Here is a 26,220-nt window from a genome sequence, read left to right on the forward strand (position 1 = left end):
TAGTAACATTGCATGTAGAGAGTAAGAGGATGATGATGATGATGATGATGAATATTACTATTTCAAAGATTTGTGCTCAATTTTTGTGATGCTTTATTACTGTATAACACTGCTGTAATCTGTGAGGATTTAGAGCCTTCCACATCATGGCAACTCATCTCTCCCCTCCAGAACCAACCAGTTGACTTACTTGAGAGAAGCACCAACATATTTTTCTTTTATTTAAATGGGATAATACCATAGAGATGTGTGGGTTAAGCCCATTTATAGTCTGCAACCTTGATACTAAAGTGATCTTGGGCATTTAATATGGTATTTCTCAATTTTTTTTCCAAAGTCTCCACTTGTAAAAATCAGTAGAAAGATTCCAACAGAATTCCATATGCACAAAAGCAATCAGGAAGTGGGATATTATTTTCATGAACTCTGTTTGCATGCTCTACATTCTGAATTTTGAAATAATTGTAAAAACATATTGAATTAGGTTATGGCATGTTGTTGACATTTCCATTTAGTAGAAGCCATTACTGACTTAGATAATTTTCACTTTTGCAGCACAGCATGGATAGATAGCAGGATGAATGTACTTACAGTATTTCATCATGCATAATTTGTTATATCTGAGATACAAAAGAGTATGCTGGAGATTTTTTACCTGGACATATAGTGATAAGTAAACCACAATTTGATACATTTTCTTGGAAAATATGCTGTTTAGTAGCAGTGCACTGATACTTACTGGTCATTTATGCATGAGCTAGTTGTAAAATTATCTTCATATTACCTACAAAGAGAGGAAATTTAGGTTTACAAGCTAAGAAATCACTCTGACACAATATTTCCATACAATTAAGAACTTGTTATAATTATTCTGCTTTTACTGTTTGCAGATTTTAAAGCAGATTTATTATCAGGAAGACATACTAAACTTGAATCTGTCTTATCCAAAATGTGGTTTTATTCTAAAAGAACTGTAAGAAAAAATATACAGTTCTCATCTGAGTCTTGTTTATTGTATCACTTGTAAAGTACTGCTTGTTTTGCACCTTGAATATTATTACTTACCCCAAGCTGTCTCTAGGACCAAAAGTGAATTTTCTGTTATAGGCATAACAATTAATAGATATGGAAGGTATTTTGTCCAGTCTTTTCATCGGTTCATTTCAAAATTGAAATTAATCTCTTTTGCTTGAGGCTTCATAGTTTACTGCCATTAGTTGGGGACAGTCCAAGTCATGAATTTTCAGTAGTAGAGAAGCCTTGGGATTTTCAGCTGTTTCTGAGATCTTAATCAAAAATGTTAGTGATTGCTTGGGAATCAATGAAAACCCTCCTGAGGAAAAAAAAAAGGCAGCATAACCTTAATATTATTCACAGTGTTTTGTTAAAAGGGGCAATGATTCATAATGAGGATTTTTTTATCATAATGTAACATAGTGAGGAATGCCAAAAAATATTATCCATTTTTATTCTATGTGAATGGGTCAGAAGTATCAGTGCTTTTGATCTTTTAGAGACAGTCTTGCTCACATGAGCATGCTCACATGCTCACTAGCTTTAAACACATAGGTTTTCTGTTTGACCTCTCAGCATATTAAGTTTTAGCATATTCAAAAATCTTTGCCAATTCAGGGGTTGTGAATCCACAGCTTTGTAGTCACTGGACACTTCAGTAACAATATAATAAATTCTGGTTTAAGAGAATTAACTGTGCTGATGACAGAAATTCCAGCCTGTAACATTACTGGAAACAGCATTTCTGAATCATTGAAGAACTTACAAGGTGAGAAAAGGACCTTAAAAATAATCACATTTCACTTCTGGAGAATACCATTGTTATTATACTATTCTTGTTAGCACCAACTAAAATTTGTCTGGTTTTAACCACGTATAACTGAATAGAAGTTGAGCGTTTTTAAAAATACTGGACTAATGTCCAGTCAGATTACTGAGTTTCAATTTTTGGATCTCTTTCAAACACAGAAGCGGAAGCACTTCTTTTTACAACACCATGTTAAGACAAGGACACACTCTCACATATGCACACACATACAAAAAAGGTACTTTTCAAGTTGCTTCAGAATTTGCTGGTTGCTACATGGTATCCTAAAGGATAGCAGGAAGAAAAATGCATAATGTTTTGTAAAAAAATAGCAGCTTATTTATGTAATGTTTCAGGAATTAAAATATTGCTGTGCAAAATACGAGTAGTAAAGATAGTTGTTCAGATTAGGCATCACAGTCAAAGTTCTATCTTAATAAAGCAACAGGCTTCACTTTCCATGCATATATATGTGTAAACTATTTTAAATCCTTCTCTTTATACAAATAACTGTTGCAGGGAGCATAGAGATTTCATTTTCAACAGTGTAAATACGAAATAACAGGACTGGCTAGGGTGTAGTTTCACTCAGGGCCATGCATTTGAACAGCCAGCACCACAATGCTGGCCCTGGGGCTACAATGCACATCTTTATAGTGCATTTTTGGTAGAAATAAGGAGATGCTGTGTTTTCAGAGGATTGTGTTGACAGCAAAGTACATCAATGAAGGCCACCTCACTCACAGTGAAGGTCTGCATTTTAAAACAGCACTAAAACAAAATAGTCACTGTGTTTTGACAAGGGTCTTAACTATTTACAGCACAACAGCCAGAACTGCGAGTAGAGCTGGATCTCTCAAAACTAACCCCAAAGCTGAAGGTAGTACTATTACTAGGGGCCTCCTCTTTGTAGCTTTTTAAAATACAGTCTCCATTGTCAATGTAAACATTCAGAGGCCCAGGCTGATACTTCTTTTTAAAATGCAGACTTGATTTATGACAGCTGCATTGGATCGTTAATCATATATTATCTTTATGGGAGCTTTTTTCTAACATATGTTAATTGGCTGTTTTCTGTGACAAATTATGAGCTCTTACTTTGATGAGGTTCAATTGCAATCATGTTGGAGTAGAGTATGCAGAGTTTCCAGCCCCCACTGGCTCCTTAAATGACTACAAACATCTGCACGTCACTGCAGTGCTGAGTAATGGCAGGATTTGGATTGATCTGATCTCTGTACTGAGCTTTTTCCACAGGATATTTTCAGCTCATGACACTAAATCTGTTACAGGGTTTGCTGGTTTCAGCAAAAGGGCTAAAAATAATATCTTTTATGGGATTATTAGAATACAATGAGAAATAATTAGCAGTATACTGAAATATTTTTTAATATTCAGAAATTTCAATGACTTATTAGAACTCAACTTTATTGCATTCAAGTTTACTGATGTCATATAGCATTTCCAGAAGCAAAACTGCTGCCTGCTTTTTGAAACCCATGTTTTTTAATTCCTAAATGTAATATTTGCTAGTTTAAAAAAAAGAAAAATATTTTACTTGAGAAGTGGTTGGCCTCACTTTAATTTTTTTAATTTTTACCAAAGAAAAGTGTACTTCCCAGCTCAACAGGAAATGTATCTAATTATGCCTTACATAAAATTGCACATCTTTCTGTTAGTAAAGAAATATTTGCACTGAAAGTTACTGTCTTTCTATCTTTTTTATGTTAAGGAAAATCATGCTTATATTTGTTCAGTATGTAAATTAAGGAAATTCAGAAAAAAAATCACCATAATGAAAGTTGCTGTGTTTTTTATTTGGTACTTAATCTTTTAATGATACCTGTACACATAATCTTACTTTATACAAAGTTTCATTGGAATTACTGAGACAAAAAATGTGTGCTGTATTTTAATATTTTTACTCAAAGCTGTACTTAGGGTGAATGTGCAAAAATATGAAATCTTATATATTGTAATAGTGAGAGAGCAGCCTGGTCATAAAACTGTGTCAAACAATATCAATTACATTGCAATTAATTTAGCGGAACACTACACAGCTCAGCTTTGACCTAAACCAAATGGCATTAGATAAATCTGTCCCATTTGTTCTTCAGAGAAAAGATGGGAGTTAAATTTCCAAGCAGGTGTTAGAGTTTAGAATAAGAGCCAGATGTGTATGGAAGCTACTTCAGTCCCATGAGGGTGGTTTTAATTCAGCTATTTCCCTGGAGTACCACACAATCAATGAGTTTCAAATCCTCGGGCTACCTGCCTTTATGTGAAAACATTTCTTCGCAGATTATCACTGAACATGTGTGCAAAAATTAGAGCAGAAATTAAAGGTAAAAAATTTTAACCTCAGAATTTACATGAATATCACATTTCTTTGAATTTCTGCAGTAGAAAGGTGACAACCAAGTGGAAATGTTTACAGAAGAGATGTATCATTATAAAGAGAATTGTAAGCAGTGCAAAACTCAGACCATGGGTATTTAATATGTTTCTCTAGTGACCGCTTGTTGTAGGCAGTATTTTACAAGTAAGCATATGTAGGTCACATGCAGCACAGTGAAGAGCATTAAAAATAGGTGAATTGAATTAGAGAGAGGTTTCAAAATGATGATTTTGAATGTGTTGGCCCTGCTTCCAAATGTCAGTGAAAGTAAAGTGATGCATTGAATTAATCTACCAATGGCATTCAGTTCTACTTGTTAACATGAGCTTAGTTGGCTTTAAGAAAATAAAACAAGGTAAAGGGAGATATACATGTGAATGACAGGGCTTGGCACTTTCTTGGATTTTGAGGCCTGTGAGCCATGTGTCTTAATTGGGGCCAGTTGGGATCATCTAATAATTGCTGTCAGAAGATCAAATTTAATTCTCCTTATAAAACGACCACAGTGGGATAGAGTTAAAGAAATTGTCATCTGAGATTTCAAATGAACTAAGCTTTAATTAGGTTGATTAGGATGCCGTAAGAGAGAGAGAGGGAAACAGGAAATTGATGCATCTGCTGCGTATCATGCTGGACCTTATATGACAGTACTGTCAAATGTCTTTATTTCAAGAAGATACACATTAGCATAAAGGATGATAGAGCTAGAACATCATGCATATATAAATGTGTTAGGTATACAAGGTAATTATAACTTTCTGAAATTAGTGGTTTCAAATACAGGTATTAATGCTTTTACAGTCATAATCTTGGCCCTTAAGATTGCTTTTATACATTTTCACATATTCTAAATTATCTTCTTTATTTGCTTACATACTCACTGGTTATGCCAGAGGAGAAGTACAGACCTCAGAATTTCTCTATTGAGTAATACATATTCACTGTACTTAGTTCTCAGGACACTTGCATGACCAAATCCACAGGTTCCAACAAAGAAGCTGAGTAAAACATGAAGGTGACATGAAATATTTTTGACAGAAAAAGGAGCACATCTCAGACATGCTTGCATTCCCACCTTGAATCCAATTCTTTGAACTATGCTGCCTGCTACTTTTGCCACAGCCACCTGTTTCTAAGGATATATTTTATCAGAAATCATCTTACATATCAATAGACCTCAAAAAGTGTCATTTCTGAGAAAATGTAATGCACTTTCATGGCCACAAAAAGATTTAGCTTGATTAGTATTAGATTTAGTATTGATTACGTTTTTGCTTTTTTTGCATGCTTTTAGGATAATAAGATGAACAATGCTGGCAGTGATCCTGTTAGAAAAACAAAATGCTCATTGAAGGTAGAATGGAGATTATCAAGCAAATTCCTCTGTATTTTCCTTCTGCAAACTAAGCATATTTTGTATATTTCTGTTCTGATATTTGTTAAGAGTGTTGACTTTTTGCATTGGCTTCTGCCAAATGCAGTGTGTTGTGTATGAATAAGAAAGAAATAAATCCAGCTGCATGTGCTAATGGAGTGGTTATAGCTGAGGTTCTGTAAGCAGGGTGTGATGCTCACTTGTGGCTTTTGTAGTTACAGACAGTAGCAGGGGTACCTCTGTGGTAAACACCATCCCTTTCAGTAGAAATTTTGCTTTTACAAGGCTTGAGGTGAGAGCTGTTAGACTCCAATTCTCAAAAAAATCAGAAGATCAAATCCTCATGTGGAAAGTATGAATTAGTTACCTAGCACAGTTTTCAAAAATTACATATGAACTATGATGTGGTTGAGCAGCACACTAAATTAGACGAGGCTATTTATGTCTTTGTAACTAATGCAGATACAAAGCAGCAGCTCTTTTAGCTCTTTATCATATCACAGCATAATTCCTCAGTGTGTTGATTATCTTAGGTTTCTCTCTCTATTTTCATGTGAATATTTTTAACAGAAATATATCTATTGTTTGCCTAGGTTTTAACCAGTAAGGAAAAAAATGAAATTTATAGATATCACACTAAGCTAGAACAGAAATTTTTTTCCCCAGTAGAGATTTTAAGCCAATTGTTTCAGACATTTTTTCTCTCATAAGGCTTTTTTTTTTACTTTTTTTACATGGAAAATTCCATGTTATCTTTCCTTTCTTACAAGCAGCTTTATCTGTTTATGCATTTTCCTAGTTTCAAACCAGTGGGAATCCAGTTCAGATCTTTGAGCATAGAGAGATCCTTCTTGTCAAGATGCAGCCAGGACGTAGAAAACAAATAGCTTCAGCCAATGATTTGTGGCGTGCTAGCACTAACAGATATGGCCACATACTTTATTTCTCGGTAGTCAAAACATTCCACTTTTTCCAACAGATGCTTCATCCTGAGCATGCAGAATTGCAGACATGAGGCACAAGGCAATATATGTGCAAGGTTTATTTCCTATCAAGTGGCTTGTGAATTTTTTGTAATTGTAAGTTCTTCATTGCTATAGTGCCACTGTACATTTTTTTCCTTTCTTTCAGAGCAAATCCATTCCAAATTTGTGTGTTTCTACTTAAATTGTCTGTGTTTTGTATGTTTAACAGCAGTAACCTGTCCTAATTTATGAGCTTTGCCATTAGGAAGGACATATATTTCACAGAGGTGGTTCCTCACTTCTCTGCAGTGAAATGCAGGTGTGGGGTTTCTTTTTTTTTATTAGCCTTATTATGTACCTGACATACATTTCATCTCCTTTTGTCCTTGGGAAAAAAAAAATTATCTGAGTGGGATTGGAAGAATTAATGTAGACTTTTGAGTTGTCATGGTCATTGGGAAGATAGATATATTTTCCTTGCTTTTTTTTTTTTCCCCTTCTTCCTCCTTCTCCTGCAGACAGCCTGCAGCTGTCTCTGGGTAAGGAGTTGAGTTCAGGGAGTGTCATAGTTCTTATACTCATATTTATCATATTAGCATTCTCACAAAAAGACAGCTTAGCAGCTCTCCACAAAGTTGTGCAGTCTACATTTCAGAAGAATCATATTTAATTCTTGACATTTCTGGGAAGGTCAGGAATTAAAGCGAAAAAGATGTGTTTCTATAACCGAATACACAAAAAAGAGAAGCAGAACATCTCTGTGTCTAATCATTCCTCTTTAAGAAAGAAATTACCAGATGAAGGATATACTAATCTGAGGTTGCATTAAAAAACTAATAAAGGTACTTAAATATGAGTTATGTGTTTAGGGCTATATTATAAGAAAACAAACCTTTTGTTTCTGTGGTAATATAGTTGTAGCTAAAATAGTCTAATACCATGGACAAATTATTTCTAGACAGAGATAATATATCTCATTTTCCAGCTTCTATAGCTGGAAACAAAGGATCAGTTTGGGGTACACTGAGGAGCCAAAGAATTATACAACATAAAGGATTTTTTCCAAAATTATTAGTCTTCCTTAGGTACTAACTCTGCTTCCATGTTTACCTGACTTCATTTTTCAGTACTAGTGGTGGATCTGTTCTAATGTTGGTATGAGTTAAAAGGAGTAGAAATAAAAATCATTAACATAGAAATCAGTAATATTCTCTAAATTTAAAGTCACGTCTGTCTGAGACTTGTTCCATCTTTGGTGAGTCAGTGATGGATTTGGATGCCTGGTTGCATCATACAAGATCTAATAGCAAAAAGTAAATTAAAAAATATCTGAGCCATTATAATCAAAATATTCAAGCCTGGGTAGGTGTTATCATACAGCAAAGTACTATCAATTAACTTGAGATTCTGGCATACACAGATTCCATGGGACTCCAAATATTTGTACAGATTTAGTGGAATTTCAGTGGCTCAGGACACCTGTGAAATCTTTCATGTTTGATTACCTCATTTCTCTGGTAGGAAGCTGAACCATGTTAAGAGTCATTGTCCATTTTTGGCTTGAGTAGCTAACCAAATTCAGGGTATTATACAGGTGATTGCCATTAGGGCAGGGAAACTGATAAGTGACTCAAACATTTCCTTAATACTGTTTGTTTACAAAGCTTTACTATATCTCTAAATGCAACAAGCCTTGAGAATTGATGTCCATTATCAGGTGTTAATGTTTGAGTTCCCTATCCTATCAGCTGAGCTCTTTCCCAATGTTTCTATATATTTAGCTTCTCCTTATCATCACAAATTACAAACCTTTACAAACTAATACCTAGTAGAGCTCTTTGCTGTATTTTTTTCAAGTTTTCAGGACTACAAGATCACAGAAATTATGCTTACTAGCAATAACCTTATAAGTTCTATCTCTTTCATCTTCCAGACATTACTCAAATTACTCTTAATATGGCAACACCATAAGCCACACTTCCAATTCAGAAAAAAACGTTATGCCACCCCAACATATTTATACAGTTTTCACATCAAGATATTTCCCATCACAAACATGAAACAGTTTTAATTTGGTTCAAGCTTTACCTTGGCAATTTTTGTCACCTTAACTATGTTGGAGAGGATTCCTTTTATTAACCCCATTGACAATGTTTCTATAGAGTCTGTTTTCTGGTAGAAGTATGTATTTTCTTACAATGAGGAACTTATTTGCATCTCAGTTTTTTTTCTCTTAATTTCTACATTAATGTTCCTGGTTTTACGGTATTTTCATCTACAGTTTTTTCCTCTATTCTACCTCCTTAGATCATCCTTCATCTAATTTTCATCTTAAACTTTGAACCAACTATAGTCCTCAGTCATTTATTTGTTTGGTAATTTAAAGACACTTTGGGTTCTTATTATGGTTTTTTTCTATTTATTTATGCCACAAAAATAGTTTCTAAAAGCATTCTCTTTTCTCTAAAATCTTCCTGTGATGATTCATTTGCAAATGTGTAAGATATTCGTTTTCAAAATATGATTATGAGGTTCCTGCATTCCAAGTCTTTGTTCCTCCTCACAGAGATGAAGTGGTAGTGCAGCACAAACCTGGAATAGCAGAACTCAGCTACGTTGTTAAACATAGATATGTATGATTACAGTGAGAAAAGGGAGGATTCCTTTGGAGGATTCCAAAGGAGGATTCTTTGAGTGAGAAGAGGATCCTGGGTCAGAGTGTGTAAAATTTCTCTGAAGCTTGTTGGATGAAAACAAATGAGACCAGGCCTGTGTAGATCTTGACAAGTCCATCCGTTCTATCCAAAATTTACTTCTCTTCTCCATCCATTCCATCTATTGCTTCTAGGCTAATCATTGACCATAGCTCAGACAGACACTGTCTAAGTGCATGTACCAAGCTTCCTTGCATTTCTACAATTCAGCAAATTATAAGCAGAAAGTCTTACCCCTTAGGAATCTCTTAGGAAATAATCCTTTTGAGAATTAATCCATAACTTCTTCAATAGAGGAAATCTAAAATTGCCTGTTACTGATATTGGCATTACTAAGCACTTGTACACAAGTTCAGACTATGATTTGCTATTGTATTATACAGCTTTTTCCAATAATACCTGGAATTATCCCCTGATTCTTAAAAGCTGCTTTGGGGATATAAGTTACACAGACTTCCTCACATACAAACATTACTAACAAATCTGTACATCTAGATCTAACCACAGTCAGAGCCTGCTTTCAGGTGATGCAATAACTTAACACTAGAGATCTTACACTTTTCCTGTAATAAGCCAACACTCTTTAAAGTCATTTGTGTTTAAGAGTGCTCCCACATTATAGCACTAGTATTTTACTTTGTGTGCAAGATGTCTTTCAATACAAGTAGACCCAAACCAGAGTAGCTCCAAGACCTTTTCAGCTCACAAGATGCTAAACCTTACCCTGATAAATGCTGAAGTGCTTCCTCTTTTTAGCTCAGTAAATGACAGACTGAATTTGTGAAACACCTTTCATTATATTCTTTATGCATCTAGTAACTATAATGCAATCCAATCAAATTATTAGCTCAAAACTGTCAAGACTCCTATGTGAATTTGCAGTGGTCCAATTTCTCGAATCCATTTTCAGTCTAGTTTCTATTCGTAGGCAGTCTCCATTTCAAAACAATTAGATGATTCACTTTTCAGTCCTTTATTTTTTCCCCTTTTATTATTAGCATGTCTAATTGAAGAAACTGCTATGCTTGAGCCAGTCTCTGAAGTACCTTATAGATCTTATTCCATTTATATTGGTCACACTCCCATTATGTCCGTATAGCTGCTAAGGGTACATCATGAATCTAACCATAAACATGTAGACCTTTTCTTCAAACTATTTACTTTAAATTTTTTTCTTTTGGGTGATGGGTACACATGGAAATACCACCCAATAGTTATTGTAGTTTTAAAATTGACTCTTCACAGGTATATATTTTATACCATCATTTGACTTAACTGCTTACTTAAAATCTGCATTAGTGTCTGCATTCTTTGCTTCACAAATCAAATAGTCCATTTTAGCCATCTTTAGAAATGTTGTAAATTAGCCAAGTCTTCCTTTCTTCATCAAGCATAGCAGGCACATATCTTATGCCTGGAGTCCAGGCAAACAGTTTTCATCTGGTGGTTGCTTCTTTTGGCGTACTGCTGCAAGGAATGACTCACCATCTGTGGCAAATTCCACAATCACTTGGATGTATTTTGGTCTTCTGTCATGGTTTTTTACCAGCATGACCAGGTTTGGTATAGCATGCATGCAATATTCATAAAATCCTTCTTCACTATGCTGGATGGATGCTTCTCAGCACATTCTGTGAAAGGTAAGATAAGTCACTCTTTTCCTTTCATACAGCCATGGATTGACTTAAATAGAGAAGCAGCTACAGACAAAGTATTCTGTGTCTGGATACCTCAGTCTCTTGAAAAGCAGGTTCTATGGCATAGAGAAATAGGGCAACTGTTAAGTATCATCTTCTCCACTGTTTTGGCAATGATATTTAGTTTTCCCTCAAAAAAATTTCAGGGGATCTTTGCAAAACAAGAAACTCTTCCACCCATGCTGCACAAGTTCTTGCTCTGTGAGATAACTTGGTACTGTATCTGAATTATAAGCTACATAGACCACAGCTGTCTGAAGCATTCTTACAATGAGTCTTCAAAATGTTTAATTCCAAATTAAAAAAAAAAAATAATAATCACATTGCAAAATATTCTCATGGCTTTTCCAAGGCATAGAAAATAATGGTATTGATTAAGCCAGTAACTCAGCTGCAAGAGAGGAATTTTTCTGCAATTCATTGCTACATTTTCATTATACTAGGAATATGTTGAAATGTAAACAAGAAAATAAGGTATAACTCTGGAAGCTCAGATTTAAAGTAAACACTTTCTACTATCCTTTATACATAAACACGCAAACTAATAAATGGAGTGAAATAATCTTAAAAGTCCAGTAGGTGCTTTCAAAATCAGTTGAAAAATTAATGAAATATTAATTCAAATCAAATTATTTAAGTTTTCTCTTAAACTTCTAAGTAACAACTTAGATATAGGGAATGATTTTGTAGTTTGCAACTTTATGAACATTTTACTCCAGCTGTGGTTCAGAACTTCATTGCCCTTGAATTATTCTCCATTATAAATTAAGCTCATGCCATAAGTCAGAAGTCAGGTTAGATAACTGAAACGATAAGCCTTGGTAGTTACAGATTACAAATATTTTCTTTGTGTACAGACTTTTTGGTTTGACTTACTGTCTCTCCAGTAGTCTCCAGTACTTCATCTATTATAATATATCCATTATGGTGTAAAAGTTTGTTTTATATTTCCTGGAGCCAAATGATCTCTTGAGAGTTAAATTTAGTAGATTAAAATGAACTCTCTTCCAACCTTTTCATATGGCAGCCTGCCCATAAGATCAAAACACATAACTGTAGGTTATGTTTAATTTCTAAATCAGAGTGTTGTGGACAGATGTTTGAAAGCTTAAGATGACTCAGATTCATTTTTCATGGCTTTCTGCCTGGAAAACCATACTGTAGATCGTACCATTTTTGCTTTATTGGTATATTGCCATGGTGATGACATATATAATTTTATCATAACCTTCTGTTAATGGCCCAAACTGTATCTTTTGTAATGACCATGCAACAAAACCACCATGTAAATGTGAAGAACCACTTCTCTCTTTAATGTCAGCTGATCTCAGTCAGATAACATGATATATGCTAATTATTTTCACCCTTCTCTGCATTTCTTTAAACTATATCCAGCTCAAGGTGACAGACACAAAATGAGTAATGTCTTCAATTGATGCAGTATGCCCAGCTGTTTCTTCACTGTGTAGCTGTCTTTGTCTCTGTGTGGAACATAGCCGGGGATTTTACAGAAAAATTTGAGTGACCATTTTATCTTAATATGTGTCCCTCACTGTTGATGTTTATGGTTATGTTGCAGTTTTTGCAGCTAATTTTTCATCAGAAAAGTAGACAATGTGCGCTTACTCAGTACATTCACATTATTAGACAGAGATTCAAAACTTGTTTGAGAAAACAGGTTTGCATAAAAAGATTTCATAGACCTTTAGAGTTACTTATATATATCAAGATAAGAATGGTAAGAGAAAGGGAACAGCACTTTTTTGTTTACTTCCTTATATCAGCATAATAAAAAAAATATTATTTTGTTCTTCAGTTTTAACCTAATTAATCCACTCAGAATGCAAGCTGTTTAAAGTAAGAAGGACATCCTTATGACAAGTTTGTTACTTTTGTAAAGCCATGAATATCCTAACTTCTAGCACATTTTAACTTGGTTTTTCTCTGGCTGCCTTCTTGTTTATAAATTAAATACTGTTACTGTCTTGTTTTGATACTCCTTATTGCTCCTGGTGTAACTTCTCAAAGGACTCTCTGTCTGGGGTGTTGCAGCAGAGCAGATTCAGACAGTTTTGAGCGGAGAAGGAAGTGGACAGTTTTGGTTCCCATTTTGCACTTCTGGAACAGTTTAGGGAAGGAAGCACCTTTACACCTTTTATTGTTCGTGGTTGCTGACATAATATCCTTCCCTGACTGCTCTGTGCGTGCTTCCTGCCATTCTGTCGAGATTCTTCTGTGTTGCAAAGAAAGGATAGCGGGTGTGCATGTGTGTATATGTGTGCACATATGTCTGTGTGTGAGTGTTCAAAAGAGAGACAGGAGCAGTCAAGTGATTTGCTGCATTTTTCCTTTAGCTCTGTTCCCTTCTCAAGGCTCAGATCAATCTTCTGTCAGCTACCACTACCTCTGCCAAATCATATAGTGAACAGAAGCCCGCCAAAAATGAAGTTCCTCTTTTTGTAAGCAGTCTGTTTTGGTTTGGTTTTGGTTTTTTTCCTTGCTGTTTGGCTTTGCAAAAAAAATGCAGAAAACTATAACACAATAGCATCTAACTGTGTTTCTTTAAATGCAACTTGTTTGCATGTGATTATATCATTAAGTTGGAAGGTTTCTTTTATGTGGAGCGACTTCAACAAAGTTTCTTTTTAGATTCTGTTGGATAATTGAAGCCTGCAGTACTATTTGACTTTTGTAGTACACTCAACTTTTCTAGTCAATGTGCTTTATTAGTGTTCGTGAAATAAAAATTTACCAGTTAACAGGAACTTTAAATACTTAATACTGCAATCCTTGATCCTGCAAAAACTTTCAAAAGGTATTGAGAGCACTGATGAAGTCCCAAGCAGCCATGGGGATTTGTTGGTCTCCAGAGTTCTTTACATTCTGTTTGACTTGGAAATTACCAGCCTTTGAAGGTTACAGCCCTTGCATGAGATGACTTGATTTACTTATCTGAATTTCACTGAGTGGGAATCAGTCCAGCTATCTTTTTAATGTATGTACTAATGAAATATATAGAACTATGAACAAACGCATAGTAAGAATAGCACTTGAAGGACTGTGTGTTGATAGGTATGTGTGTAAATATATGTATATACGTCCATATATGTGCATGTCTGTGTCTGTGTGTCTGTGTAAAAGACTGAGATATAGAGAATGCCACAGGCTTCCCAGTTTGTTTGCAGTAGTAGTAAGAATAGCAGAAATGTGGGGGTTTAACAGGAAATAGATTTGCTACAAAAATTGAAAAACTTTTATTTGAAATTAAACTGGAAGGAAAAAAGCAAACTAGGACCTACAGGAAGACTTTTTTTTTTTTAATCCATGCAAGGAAACTTAACTCACTGCCCGTTTAAGCAAATTTATGTTTCTTTGCAAATTATATATTTTATGCGGATGACCTAATTATATGTTATATGCAAAATTCTGCTTATCAAGTCTTGCATGAATTACTTTAAGATAATTTTGTGTAGATCACAGGAATGTTAAGGTTCTGACTTTAAACTGTCTGTAAAAGCTGTTGTTGTTTGAAGACTGGTCTTAAACATGGAACTGGTAATTGTGTGGGAGGGACTCAACATACTGCTCCTCCGCTAAGATTTTTATCCTTCCTGACAAGAGTTTTCTCAGTACTGAGTTTTTTCTGAACTCACTCAGCATCAGCATCTTGATCTGCAGAGCAGCTCATCCTCACTAACCTCACCACTGCTCTAATCTGCCCACCCTGACCTTCCACCCTGCAGTGAATAGAAGCTTAGGCAGACAGAGGGCTGTAAACCGATAGCACTGGCCTCAGCTAAATGAAAGGAAAGGAAGTTGTTTCATATGCATTTGCTGTGGATTAGAGCGTGGGTTTTCTGCTACAGGGAAAGCCTTTTAGACTCCTTTGAGTCCTGCATGTGCACGGGAAACACCATTCTAACTTGTGCTTTGTGTCAGGGGTAAGACTATAGGAAAAACAGGAAAGAAACCCAATCCAAGGAAATCTAAAATTGTTTCTAAAAATACACTGGGTTTGTTTGTCAACACTGAAAATCAGATAAGACTGTCTCCTAACTTTGTTTGGAAAAAGACTTTTAAAAATACATTTAAAAAATAAATTTATTTCAAAGTTTTGGACTTTTTTAACTCTTTTTTTTGTTGTTGCAAATATAACCACAACCTTTGTATCTTTTTAAGCAGTGAGAAGTTATTGTTTTCAAATATAAAAAGCAACAAAGAATTTTTGCAATCTACATTTTATTATATTTACTATATGAATTGTTCAACATTCTGTGTTCTGCATTACAGTAATGATATATAAATATGCCCAGAAAATAATATAAAAAGACATTCATGTACAGAAATGCAGTAAGTATTATACTTGAACATTTGTTTTGCTCAACAGATTAATTACATCATAGTGGCTAGCTAGAAAACTCAGACTGACTGCTTATTCATCAACCTTTTTTTTCTTAGAGTGAAAAAACACTTGAGCAGCTTAAAGTTTAATGTATGCAAAGAAAATCAAAGGATAATTGAGGATCAGAAAGAGTGAAATCTAGCTTTTCTACCTCAATAGCTTTGAATCAGAGCCAAATAATGGATTAAATGACCAGGATATCAGCTTAGTGTTATGTAGCATATTGTGAGAATCTATCAAGTTGGCTGAGAGACGAAATAGGATAAATAAGGAAATACCAGACTCTGTTTTAAAATTACTAATTTTTTATTTCCAAGGCAATAGTTTTACTGCACTGTGGAGCTAATACAAAAACTTCAAAAGAACAGAAAAATTCATGTTATTCAGATTTCTTTTTCCTCTTCCATGTTTCAGAAAACTTTGTGCTGTTCTATTAAAATTATATAAATATACAAATATGGTAAATTAAGATTATTAAAGGGAAAAAACTTGTGTCTTTTACCTTATAGTAGACTAAATATTTTTTGTATTTTTTTTTTATTTCCATGGGCTCTTGTATGGTTAAAAATACTTTGTATATGATAGAAATTAATTATGTGGTTTATAACATTTTGTGAATATTTCCCTGCATGGTGTGTTTTTATATGCTGTACGTATCTCTCCAAGCTCTGTGACAGAGCCAGCATTGTAAAGCTCATGCATTAATAAAACAGTGAAAATATTTTTCAAAACATTCTTAAATTGTTGTCTGCCTCTATTATTCTGTTTTTATGGAAAATATATGTTTGCAGGTTATAAATCCTTTGTCAGAATATTTTAGAATTTACACTGAAATGAAATGAGGGAAAAGTGCACTAGTGTTTTCTTCAAGTATCTTCAGTAATACTTTCACTGATTTATATCCTTAAAAAATAAGGTTAAGAATTTTGGATTTAAAGTAGGGAATATCTCTTATATATCAAGTAAGGCTTTAATAAATGTCCATCATATTTGCATAATGAGGGAAATTATCACCTCTGCTGTCAAAACACAAAATTGTTTTCCCTTCTGAAATGAATTAGCTGTCCTGCTGAGCATACATAGATACAGAATGGTTCATTAATGCTCTGATTTAGGCAATTTGTCATATTAGAGCTGTGAATGATATTTAAAGGAATCCAATTCCATTAAAATTTTTTACTGTGTATTTCAATCTTTTTCTTTATTTCTTGATCTATTTATGTTTGGGGCTTTCTTTCACAAAAATAGGCCTTTGAATAAAATTTTTTTCTCCATGCATTACTTATTTTATAGGTGCAGTAAATTTTTATTATAATTTACTTGTACACTAAATTATAATGAGGATGCTTGGCCAGCTTCATACAGCAACTTTCATGTGGTTATCAGTTTCATAGTATCATTTGATTTCCTTTCTGTGTTTAGCAGGAACGGATGCAGGAGACTGTGAACTGAGTAGTGCAAGTGCTGAAGAAGGAGGTTTGTTTTGAGGAAACAGGAAAGAGGAAGAAAAGAGAAGGGAAAAATACGTAATTTTAAGGAAGAAGGAGAGAAAAAAAAACGGGGACTATGGGGAGAAAAAAGATTCAGATTACAAGGATTATGGATGAACGTAACAGACAGGTGAGTTTCAAAAATACCTGACTTGAACCTTATGTTATATTTATAAGGTGTCTTATTATCAAAAGTGATTAAAAAGTTGATAACTTAGTGTATTATGCATATGGTAACATATATGTATACATATACAAAAAGTATTTTAAAATATCAAAGAAAAAGTACTTTTGTAAACAACCTGAAACACAGTGTTTTCAAGTTTAGTAACATGCACAGTTAGGAAGTTTTTACTTGAGGACCTGATTCTACAAAAACTGCTGTGTGTGCTCTACTGCACACTTGCTTTGACTTCATTCTGGAATACACATGGTTAACCATATCTGTGAGTTGTTACAGAATACAGGCTTTTAGTACTATATTTTGTGAACTGTTATAATATGATTTATTATAATATGAGGACTTTCATTTAAATTCAGACATCCCAATTATTTATGCTTCTTCACCTTTGCAATGTCTTTATTTTTGTCTCCTTCATATGAAAAATTACACTGCTTCATAAAATGTCTCATCTTTTCCTGTCTGAATTTTTAAAGGAATTTGAGTAGCCTAACATGTTCTAAAACCCACATACAATAATATTAGCCTGTTGTAGTTATAAAACCAATCACTGTTTAACTAGGTCCAACAGGACCGGTTAATTTTTACCTCTGCTTTAAATAAAATGGCTAAGGAGCTGTCACGTATTATCAGCACTATGGCTGCTAGTTAAAATATGGTCATAAATTAGAGAATTTGCGTCCCTGTTTTCACAAAAATGAAACTCAATAGCTGACATCTTCAAATATAAACGGTGAAAGTTGCTGCTGTTTACAGCTGGTGTAAATGAATGGATGTTTTGTTGAAACTGGAGATTCACAATTATGAGAATCTCTCCATATAATTATTTAATACTATGATTAATGTTCTTCATACACCTGGCTACAATTTAGAAATAATCTTCAGTAGCTGATTTTTAAGAGCTTGATACTGAGTTACTATTAATATAGCAGTACTACTAATTTGATCTATAAATTTCTTCATATATTCAGGGATTTTTTTAAGAAGCTGTTAGTCTTGGAGGATTTTAAAAAGCCATAAAATCTCAGCCTAAGCATAACAACAAATTATAGTCCTTAAATATGCTTTCCAAGAATTTTTAAATTTTGTGGTGTTAGTAGTAACTTGTGATCTCCATAGCAGAAAATCATGTGTAACAGCAAAATGTTCTTTATGATGGATACATTTCATGTTTTCCCTAAAGGCTGGCTGTTCTTGTGAGACAAGCTAAAAAGCAATAATTCTAACAATATAGAATTATCATCATATTTATTTTGATTGTCTTATAGCTCAGAGTTGAAATTGGATTTGAAATTGGATTTGAAATATTGAACTTAATCTATTATTAAATATTAAGTCAGTAGTTGTTTGAAACTTGCCCATGCTACAATGGTTTCTTTTTGAAGGGAACCTGAATTATTCTGTAAATGATAACACAAAATTTTGCCACTCATAACTTTAGTTCATACAACAGCTTCAATCTCAACTTGCTTACTCAAATATAGGATTCGTAGAGATTTTAGCTCCACTTTTTTCAAAAAAATATCTTTCAAGGCCTTAAACATACTTTTAAAAAAGAAGACAGCTAGTGTTCCAAAGCATTCACAGTAGAGTTTCAAGAATTCCAGAACCAGCTTTCAGAACTAATAATTATGAATAAAACCATAATATTAGAATGCCAACAAGTGCAATGTAGGAAGTGTTCGTGTTGCTAGTATTTCTTAGACTCATAGAATCACAGAATGGTTTGGGTTGGAAGAAACCTTAAAGACCATCCAGTTCCAACTCCACTGGGCAGAGAGTCCCTCCAAAAGACCAGGTTGCTCAAAGCCACATCCAGCCTGACCTCAAACACTCCTAAGGGGCAGGGCAGCTGCAGCTTCTCTGGGCAACCTGTGCCAGTGTTTCACCACCCCCACAGTAAAGAAGTTTTTCCTAATGTCTAATCTAAACCTACTCTCTTTCAGCTTGAATACATTCCTTCCCATCCTGTCACTCCATGCTCTTGTAAAAAGTGCCTCTCCATCTTTCTTGTAGACTCCCTTCAGGTACTGGAAGGCTATAGTTAAATTCCCCCAGCCTTCTTTTTTCCAGGCTGAACAATCCCAACTCAATATTTGCTAATGTTGATTTGCCACTATGAAGCTGGAGGTATAGATTTACATTATTTTACTCTCCACATCAAAAAACTGGCTTGATTCTGCTTTTTATTTTTACTAATATGTTAATGATAATTTTAAAAATATTTCTACTGACTTTATCTTGCATTTAGTGCCCTGATAAAAAGCTCAATGAAGCCAGTGAAAAGGTTTTGGAGTGTGGGATCAGGCTTTTTAATTGTAGTAATATATATGTGATCAAATAATATTTTCAATAATAGTTGATTGAGGTTTTAACCACTTATATGAGATGTACTCTTTCAACAGAACCTCACTGGTTCTTAAAATATCACAAGGCATTGCTGTTTTAGTGTAGCAGCATCAGTTTATTTGTTTTCTAACTTGCACACTTCCAGGAATCTTAAAATATTAACTTTTTTATATTTCTATATTTGCTTTTTATTTGAATGCATAAATATATAAATATATACAAAAAAAAAAGATTAAAAGGTTGCAAAAGAAAAAAATTGTTAAAAGTTTTTGATTAGTAAAGCTAAGATAACAGCTCAAGCACAGTTCTACAAAGCCTCTTTTTAGCTCCATTTACAGATAGAGACATTTTCTTTCTACCTCACCAAAAAATGTATGCAAGAATGGCAGCAAGTCAGTTGGCTAGAAACTGCCTTATTGATGTATATATTTAAACATAGTGTGGTTTCACAATACAAGGTATGTTACATATGATATACCTGGATGGTGCATCCTCAGCTGTTCTCAAGCACATAAATCCTCTGCAGTACTGCACATGCTGGTAAAAATATGTGGAACATGTATCATATGAGGAGATATAGCAGTAGTTTAATTATTCTGTCTCCTCTCCCAGTGCAAAGGTGAGTCTATTTGGAAAGCAGGATATTTGCAAAAAGGTTCAAGTTGTTAAAAGACCTGGGGAACAAAATTTTTGTCCTTGCTTTCCCAGCCTCCTGAATAGTTATCTATGTCAACCATTTAATGGTGTATTTGTTCTGTCAGTGAAACAGCTGTTTCCTTGCACACTACTATCTGCTACAGTTGGAGACTCCCCTATTCTTCAAAGGGCTTGTATGAGTGGATTGGGAAGGACAAAAATAGTGTTGATTTCCCTTCAAGAGAATTTCCTCTGAGCAAGTCTAGTTGGTTGGATTTGTGTACTTTAGGGATCATCCTGGTAATAAATAAGTTCAAATTATCCAGAGTCAGATTTCTCACTGCAAATCTCACAGAAATATGCAATATGAGGATACAATCTGTGCTTTTCCAAAAACTATTTGAAACTTTGATTTTTGGGGATAAATTAAAGGAAATCTACTGCAAACTAGTTATTAGAGGCCCAGTCCTTTTACCCTGGCCTGCTTAAGAGTTCTCATATCAAATTTAGTGAGTGCAGAATTCAGGCTTCTAACCTGGAGGAGCCATTAATTTAATGTTGTTTCATGTGGGCTGCAAGTTGGCTGTATTTTTCTAGTGCTCATTGTTACCTTGTGGTGACAAAGGTGGCAAGAATGTTTGACTCTCTGAAGGATCATGAATTCTCTTTGGTTGTAAAAGTTTCAGAGAAGCCTATCTGAAAAATTCCCTTTTACCACTCTTTGGCACATGTAGAATGGGTATGAATAACTGCCAAGGCTAGATTAAATGTTTATTTATTTTGTTTAGTTTGGTTACCACCACAGTATTAAATGGAAATAAAAACTCTCAAGTGAATCCTGCTATAAGCAGCCAATGTGATGAAATACTTTCTTTTTATTCCTGTGATAATTCTTGGATAATATAGTCTTCATAGATGTGGAATGAATCCCTAGTAATATTGTTCAGGCTCATGAGGTTGTGCTAGCCTTGTCAACAGACCATTCAAGTAGACTGTGACTGCTTGCATGATATTAATTGCAACATCAGTAGAATCGATAGTCAAAACTATTAGCATTGACATCTGATGCTAGAAGTTCCTGACTACTACTACAAGTTCTTTCTGCAGAAATTTCAATTGAACAGATTGGAGAAGGCTTCTGTGAACACTTCTACGTTAGTTAAAAAAAAGGAGGAGGGTCATTTGGAAAAAATGTGTGAACTTTATTTTCCTGTGTTTTCTTAATTGAAAGAAATAATTCAGCTACCTTTACCATGGTAAACACATGAGGGGGAAATTGTATTCATCTGCCTCAGAAAAGTCCTTGTATTTTTTCTGTGCTTTTATAAGTCTGAAATATTTTGTTAGTTTTAATGATAGCCTTTTGCGGTCTGCTTTATATGGGGACAATCTGAAACTCTCTTTGCAGCCATCCAGACAGGGCTGTCCAGGCCTAAAATAAATAGGTGTAATGACATAAATGATATTGTATTACTCTTATACAAGGTCTCTCATAAAATATCTCATTAAGTCAATGGTCTGAGAGCTAAATCTAGAGGTTTGACCTAGGAACGAGGGCATATTGACCCAATGTTTTTTGGTGTTGGATCTGGAACACTCTCTTGCATTTGATCCCCATTTTTTTTCTAATTAGTATTAGGAAATATGAAGTCTTACAGGGTAATGCACCATTTTTTCTCCCTATGATTTTCTTGCTCATTAGTTTTGCATTTTTTTCCTACTTGTGAAAAGTCACAATTAAAACTGAGTTTATCTTATCTCATGATTCTGCACAGTGTTCATTTATTTCAATTTTTAATGAGCTGCCTGGGCCTTAATTATTATTAAATACCATAGTAAGTGTACACTTCAATATTAAGGTGTTTAACATTGAGACACCCTTTTTAAAGCATCATGTCTGTGTAATTCAGTAGGGTATAACAGTAACAAACACTTGCTGTTTAATTTTTTGATGCCCAGACTTTTTACCATTCTTTAATTTCAGAAAATCTGTAAAGCAATAAGTTAAGAATTACTGAGGTATCAATCAGCTCAGTGGAGAACAAATCAAAGCAGATAAGTAAAGCGAGGTTATGGGTCAGGGGAAGAATATCCTGGAGGGAAATGACCATTTGCAGGAAGACCTAGATTTGTTCTACTGACTTCAATACCTAATGCTGCTAGTTTCAAAATTAATTTCAGCCTCATGTATCTATTTTCATCTGTGTCTCAGCGCTATTTAAAAGGAAAGGATAAGAGACTATCATCTGAATCGGGAGCTTCCCTGTTGAAAGAGGGAAGAACCTTGAATATTCATGCTAACATGAGCACAAGACAGATAAAAAACATTTTTCCACCTATTTATTTATATTTTCAGTATTCTTTCACGAAGCATTTTCATTTTATCCAAGATATGAGATTTCCCCACGTGCCCCCAGGGAAGTGTTTTCACATGAAAACATAACTGCTTGACTATGCAACCAAGCATAATTTTCATCAAGGAACTTTTGTCTTAAACATCACATGCTTTATCTTTTACACATTTTAATTCATTGCTAATATTAAATTACACACAGATATATACTTGAAATATAGCATTAAAATTAGTCATTGGCCTTGGTCTTTTAGAGGTAAAGTTAGGTTTCAGCAAGAAAAGAATTACACCCCAATTTTTCAAGACTCCTAATTTGTAGTGATCTGTACAACTCTGGCAACACTTTTCATGTTATGCCAGACTACCTGAGAAGTAACATTTTAAGAGAGCTACTGAAATGAACCGTGAATTTCTAGAATGCAATACTTTAAGGTTAAATATGCTTCTATTACAAATTGATGTTCTGAGCATAATTTAGAGTGAATTATCATACGGTAAATATTTAGTCAAATTACTTTTAATTTGAAGTGTGAGCAAGAAGCCTAAGTAAAGAGAGTGCAGTAGTGAATGAGACATCTGCCAACACAGCAGAGCTAAAAAATAGTGCAGACAAAGGCACAGCCTTGCTGTCTTGCAAGGAATAGTTTAGAAAACCCTGGGGGAGAAAGAGCTGGAGGTGGTAAGCAGAACTGAAGCCATTGTGGAGAGGAAGAAGTTACACTCTTCCTGTTATGACAGGAAATGCAGACAAATGTGCTTCCTGACCATTTGCTCAGCAGGGAATGAAATATTCTTTGACCTTTACCTTATGAACATTTTAGCAGCACAGAACTAGTAAACATGTTTTTTACAATAAACATCTGTTTGTACCTGCCAGAACTAGTGATAGCATACCAAAAAAAAAAGTCAGCTTTTGTGTATATTGTATTAGCTACTGTGTTTTTGAGATTATGTTTTTTGCCTAGAATGTGTACGTATCTGTAGATCTGTCTATAAAGGACTTAATCATGTCTCTCTGGTTCAACAAAAGGAAGTGAAGTATCAGAGATTAGCTGTGATTATTCTTTCATTCCTGTTTGGTCATAGATCCTAATTTGTAAGTTAAAATGGGAAGCTTACTGATACTGGCTAACTTCCTAATTTCTTAGGTTGCTGGATCATCTTTAATTAATATAGCTTTCAATTTTATCCCTCCTTTCTTTATTTTACACAGGAAAAACTTACAAGATTGACCCTCATCTTGGATTTGGGCAGATTGAATATTATCACTACTTTAAGTATTCAGTCTGCTATTTTCGTACAAAGATTCTAAAAATGTGGTGCAACATAAAAAACCTTCTTTTTTACATGAGTTAATCATGAATATTTTATTTGTTATGCCTATAATTTTATGGCATCCTCTTAGAACTCCTCTTTATCTGGACTATTTAGCAAGTCATAGCTCAATATGCTTGAGGCTTTCTGGGGCAATAGCTCATTTACCAGCATAAATCAATGCTGTCTTATCCCTGTAAGTTATGTTGGAGGTTTATAAGAACATGGAAGCAGTCTGATGAAAGTCTTTCATTTAATATGGTATGCCCAACTATTGCATAAAAGAAGGTTTGTCTAGGTCAAATTCTGCACTGGTGCTGTTTGCCAGTCCCATTTGAGATTTATTGTAAAGATAGTTTCAGCCAGACCTCTTCATACGACAAACAGTTCTAGACAAAAATCAGAGGAATTTCCTCAATAAGAGGAAAAAGGGAAGAGAGAATATGACAACAGCTTTTGCCTCTCAGTTATCTGAGATTTTGAAAGGATAGGCTTAGGTGCCTGGCAGTGACATTTCAGTGAAGAGCCCCTGTGATTACACATGGCCAACTTGGCCTTATGTTTGAAGTTGGGTAGACTGCTCATGTAAGTACCTCCTGTTTGTCACATACATCGTATCTACTGTGCTTGCTCTAGTCCTCATATCAGAAATTTAGACATTCCAGATGAAATAAGGAGAAACAGACAACACTTCTTTTTGACAACATGGTGCCACTATCAGATACTTGTGTGATCCCTCTTCTTCACCTGTTTAATAGCAGGAAATGTATTTGGGAAGGATTGTGTGAAAATTCTGTTTCTCTCATTTTCCTATGTCAGCAGCTATATACCTCTATAGCCAGAATAGAAAGAAGTAAGGAGAGCATTGATATTCTGACACTGGTTGGACTGAATTACATGAAGCATCACCAGACTCCTACTTTGAAAACATAAAGTGTTAGTACATATGCTGTGACTATTAGTGACAAATAAGGAGTGATGTTATGGTTCAGCCTCTCGTAGTTTGTGAGATTTCAGAAAAATTACTAGAAGGATATGAATTAAAAATAAAGCTAAACTAAACTGAACTAAACTAATCCCAAACCAACTCCCACCAAAAGAAAGAAACAATGAGCACATGGCAAAAAAGATAGATAATGTATCCTGAAGCCTGTATTCATTAAATGAGAATATTTATGGATGCATCTGTTTCTTCACTGATATATTAAAATCTACAAGAAGTAAAAAATTGTCATTACAAATTTAGTTAAATAAAGACTATTTCCAGTGGCCAGCATCCCCATTCACAAATCCAACACAGCTACATTATAATTTCAGCAGATGAATTTGTAATTGCAAACAAGCAACAGTACCTTTTAATTAATATAGCTTGAGTAAGTTTAACTTAATAGTGATTAAATAAGAAAGTCTTCTCTGCACCAAATTACCCTATAAATGGAGCATATGAGTGTGTGACACACACACACTTGAATTCAGGCTGTTTACACCTCCACTTGCATATAAACCTTAGTCCGTTTGAAAGTTGTTTGCATGGAACTGAAGAAAAGTCAGGGTTGAAATGGAAAAACATCCTTTTTAACAATTCTCTTTTTTCGATGCGTTTCTTTTAACACATGTGTTTCACCTTTAGTTAGAACTCCATCCAAAATGCATAAAAATCTCACCTTGATTTATATCAAGAAAATTGAAAGTTGGCTACTTCACTATAAGTATTTTATAATCAAGTAACATCTTGATTAGCTCACACCATAAAAAATCACCAGCATTAATGCTTATTCATACACAAAAATGCTTCAGACTTCAGTAACCTACCTTCTTGGTACCACCATTCTTATTAGGACAATTACATTTAAAATAAATAGATAGAAATTAAATAAGTAGAATGACCACAGTTCTAAGACAAATATAAAAGACTAGTGGGTTTTGAGTTAATACAAAGGGATAGAATTAAGTTATTTTTGGTAAGATTCAGAAATAATTTTGGTGTTATCCACGCCCTACTCTTTTTCCAGTATATGTAAAACAATGCATTCAAGCATCTCATACAAGTATTTAGAAATTGCATAATTGTTGAAAACCTTGTATTTTATATACACATGCTTAAAAAGGTTTTAAAGACCCTTGAATGTTAGCCTCCTATCTATTCCACTTTCCACTCCACTTTAATTTTCCATCATTTTCACGCTGTCTTTATAAAATATTCTATCCCAAAAGGAAAACCTAAATTGCTTATCTTTCTCCTAAAGAGAAGTAGGTTTGTTAACTGGAAAACTTACAAATTAACAATGATTTAGATAGGGGGTAATTAAGCATACATTGACTAATATTGTGAGGAAATGACATGTAGTGATTTGATTCTTTCTGCTGAAAAAATTAAATATTAAAGAGATATTGAAGTGTATGCATTTTTGGGGGTGTCTTATTTGAAATATGTAGATGGATTTTCTCACTGTGTGTATGTTTTCCTTCAGTGTCACTAGCATTGTTTATGTCAAATGACAAAGTGACATTGTCAGTTGTTATA

General features: G+C 34.3%; 1 protein-coding gene across 13 annotated transcripts in view; it reads left to right on the top strand.

The window, feature by feature from the left end:
• The window catches only part of MEF2C (myocyte enhancer factor 2C), a 125,619-nt gene that overhangs the window by 30,844 nt on the left and 68,555 nt on the right, over positions 1–26,220 (top strand). For 11 of the 13 annotated variants that reach the window (XM_017729537.1, XM_017729541.1, XM_017729538.1 and 8 more), the window contains one exon: positions 16,796–16,993. In XM_017729537.1, coding sequence (XP_017585026.1) covers positions 16,940–16,993 — 54 coding nt within the window. In that variant the 5' untranslated portion in view covers positions 16,796–16,939. The remainder of the gene's footprint in view (positions 1–16,795; positions 16,994–26,220) is intronic. The other 2 variants (XM_017729540.1, XM_017729532.1) reach the window with 1 other exon arrangement.

The sequence above is a fragment of the Corvus brachyrhynchos genome, unplaced genomic scaffold, assembly GCF_000691975.1.
Source record: "Corvus brachyrhynchos isolate BGI_N302 unplaced genomic scaffold, ASM69197v1 scaffold213, whole genome shotgun sequence".
Classification (NCBI taxonomy): Eukaryota; Metazoa; Chordata; class Aves; order Passeriformes; family Corvidae; genus Corvus; species Corvus brachyrhynchos.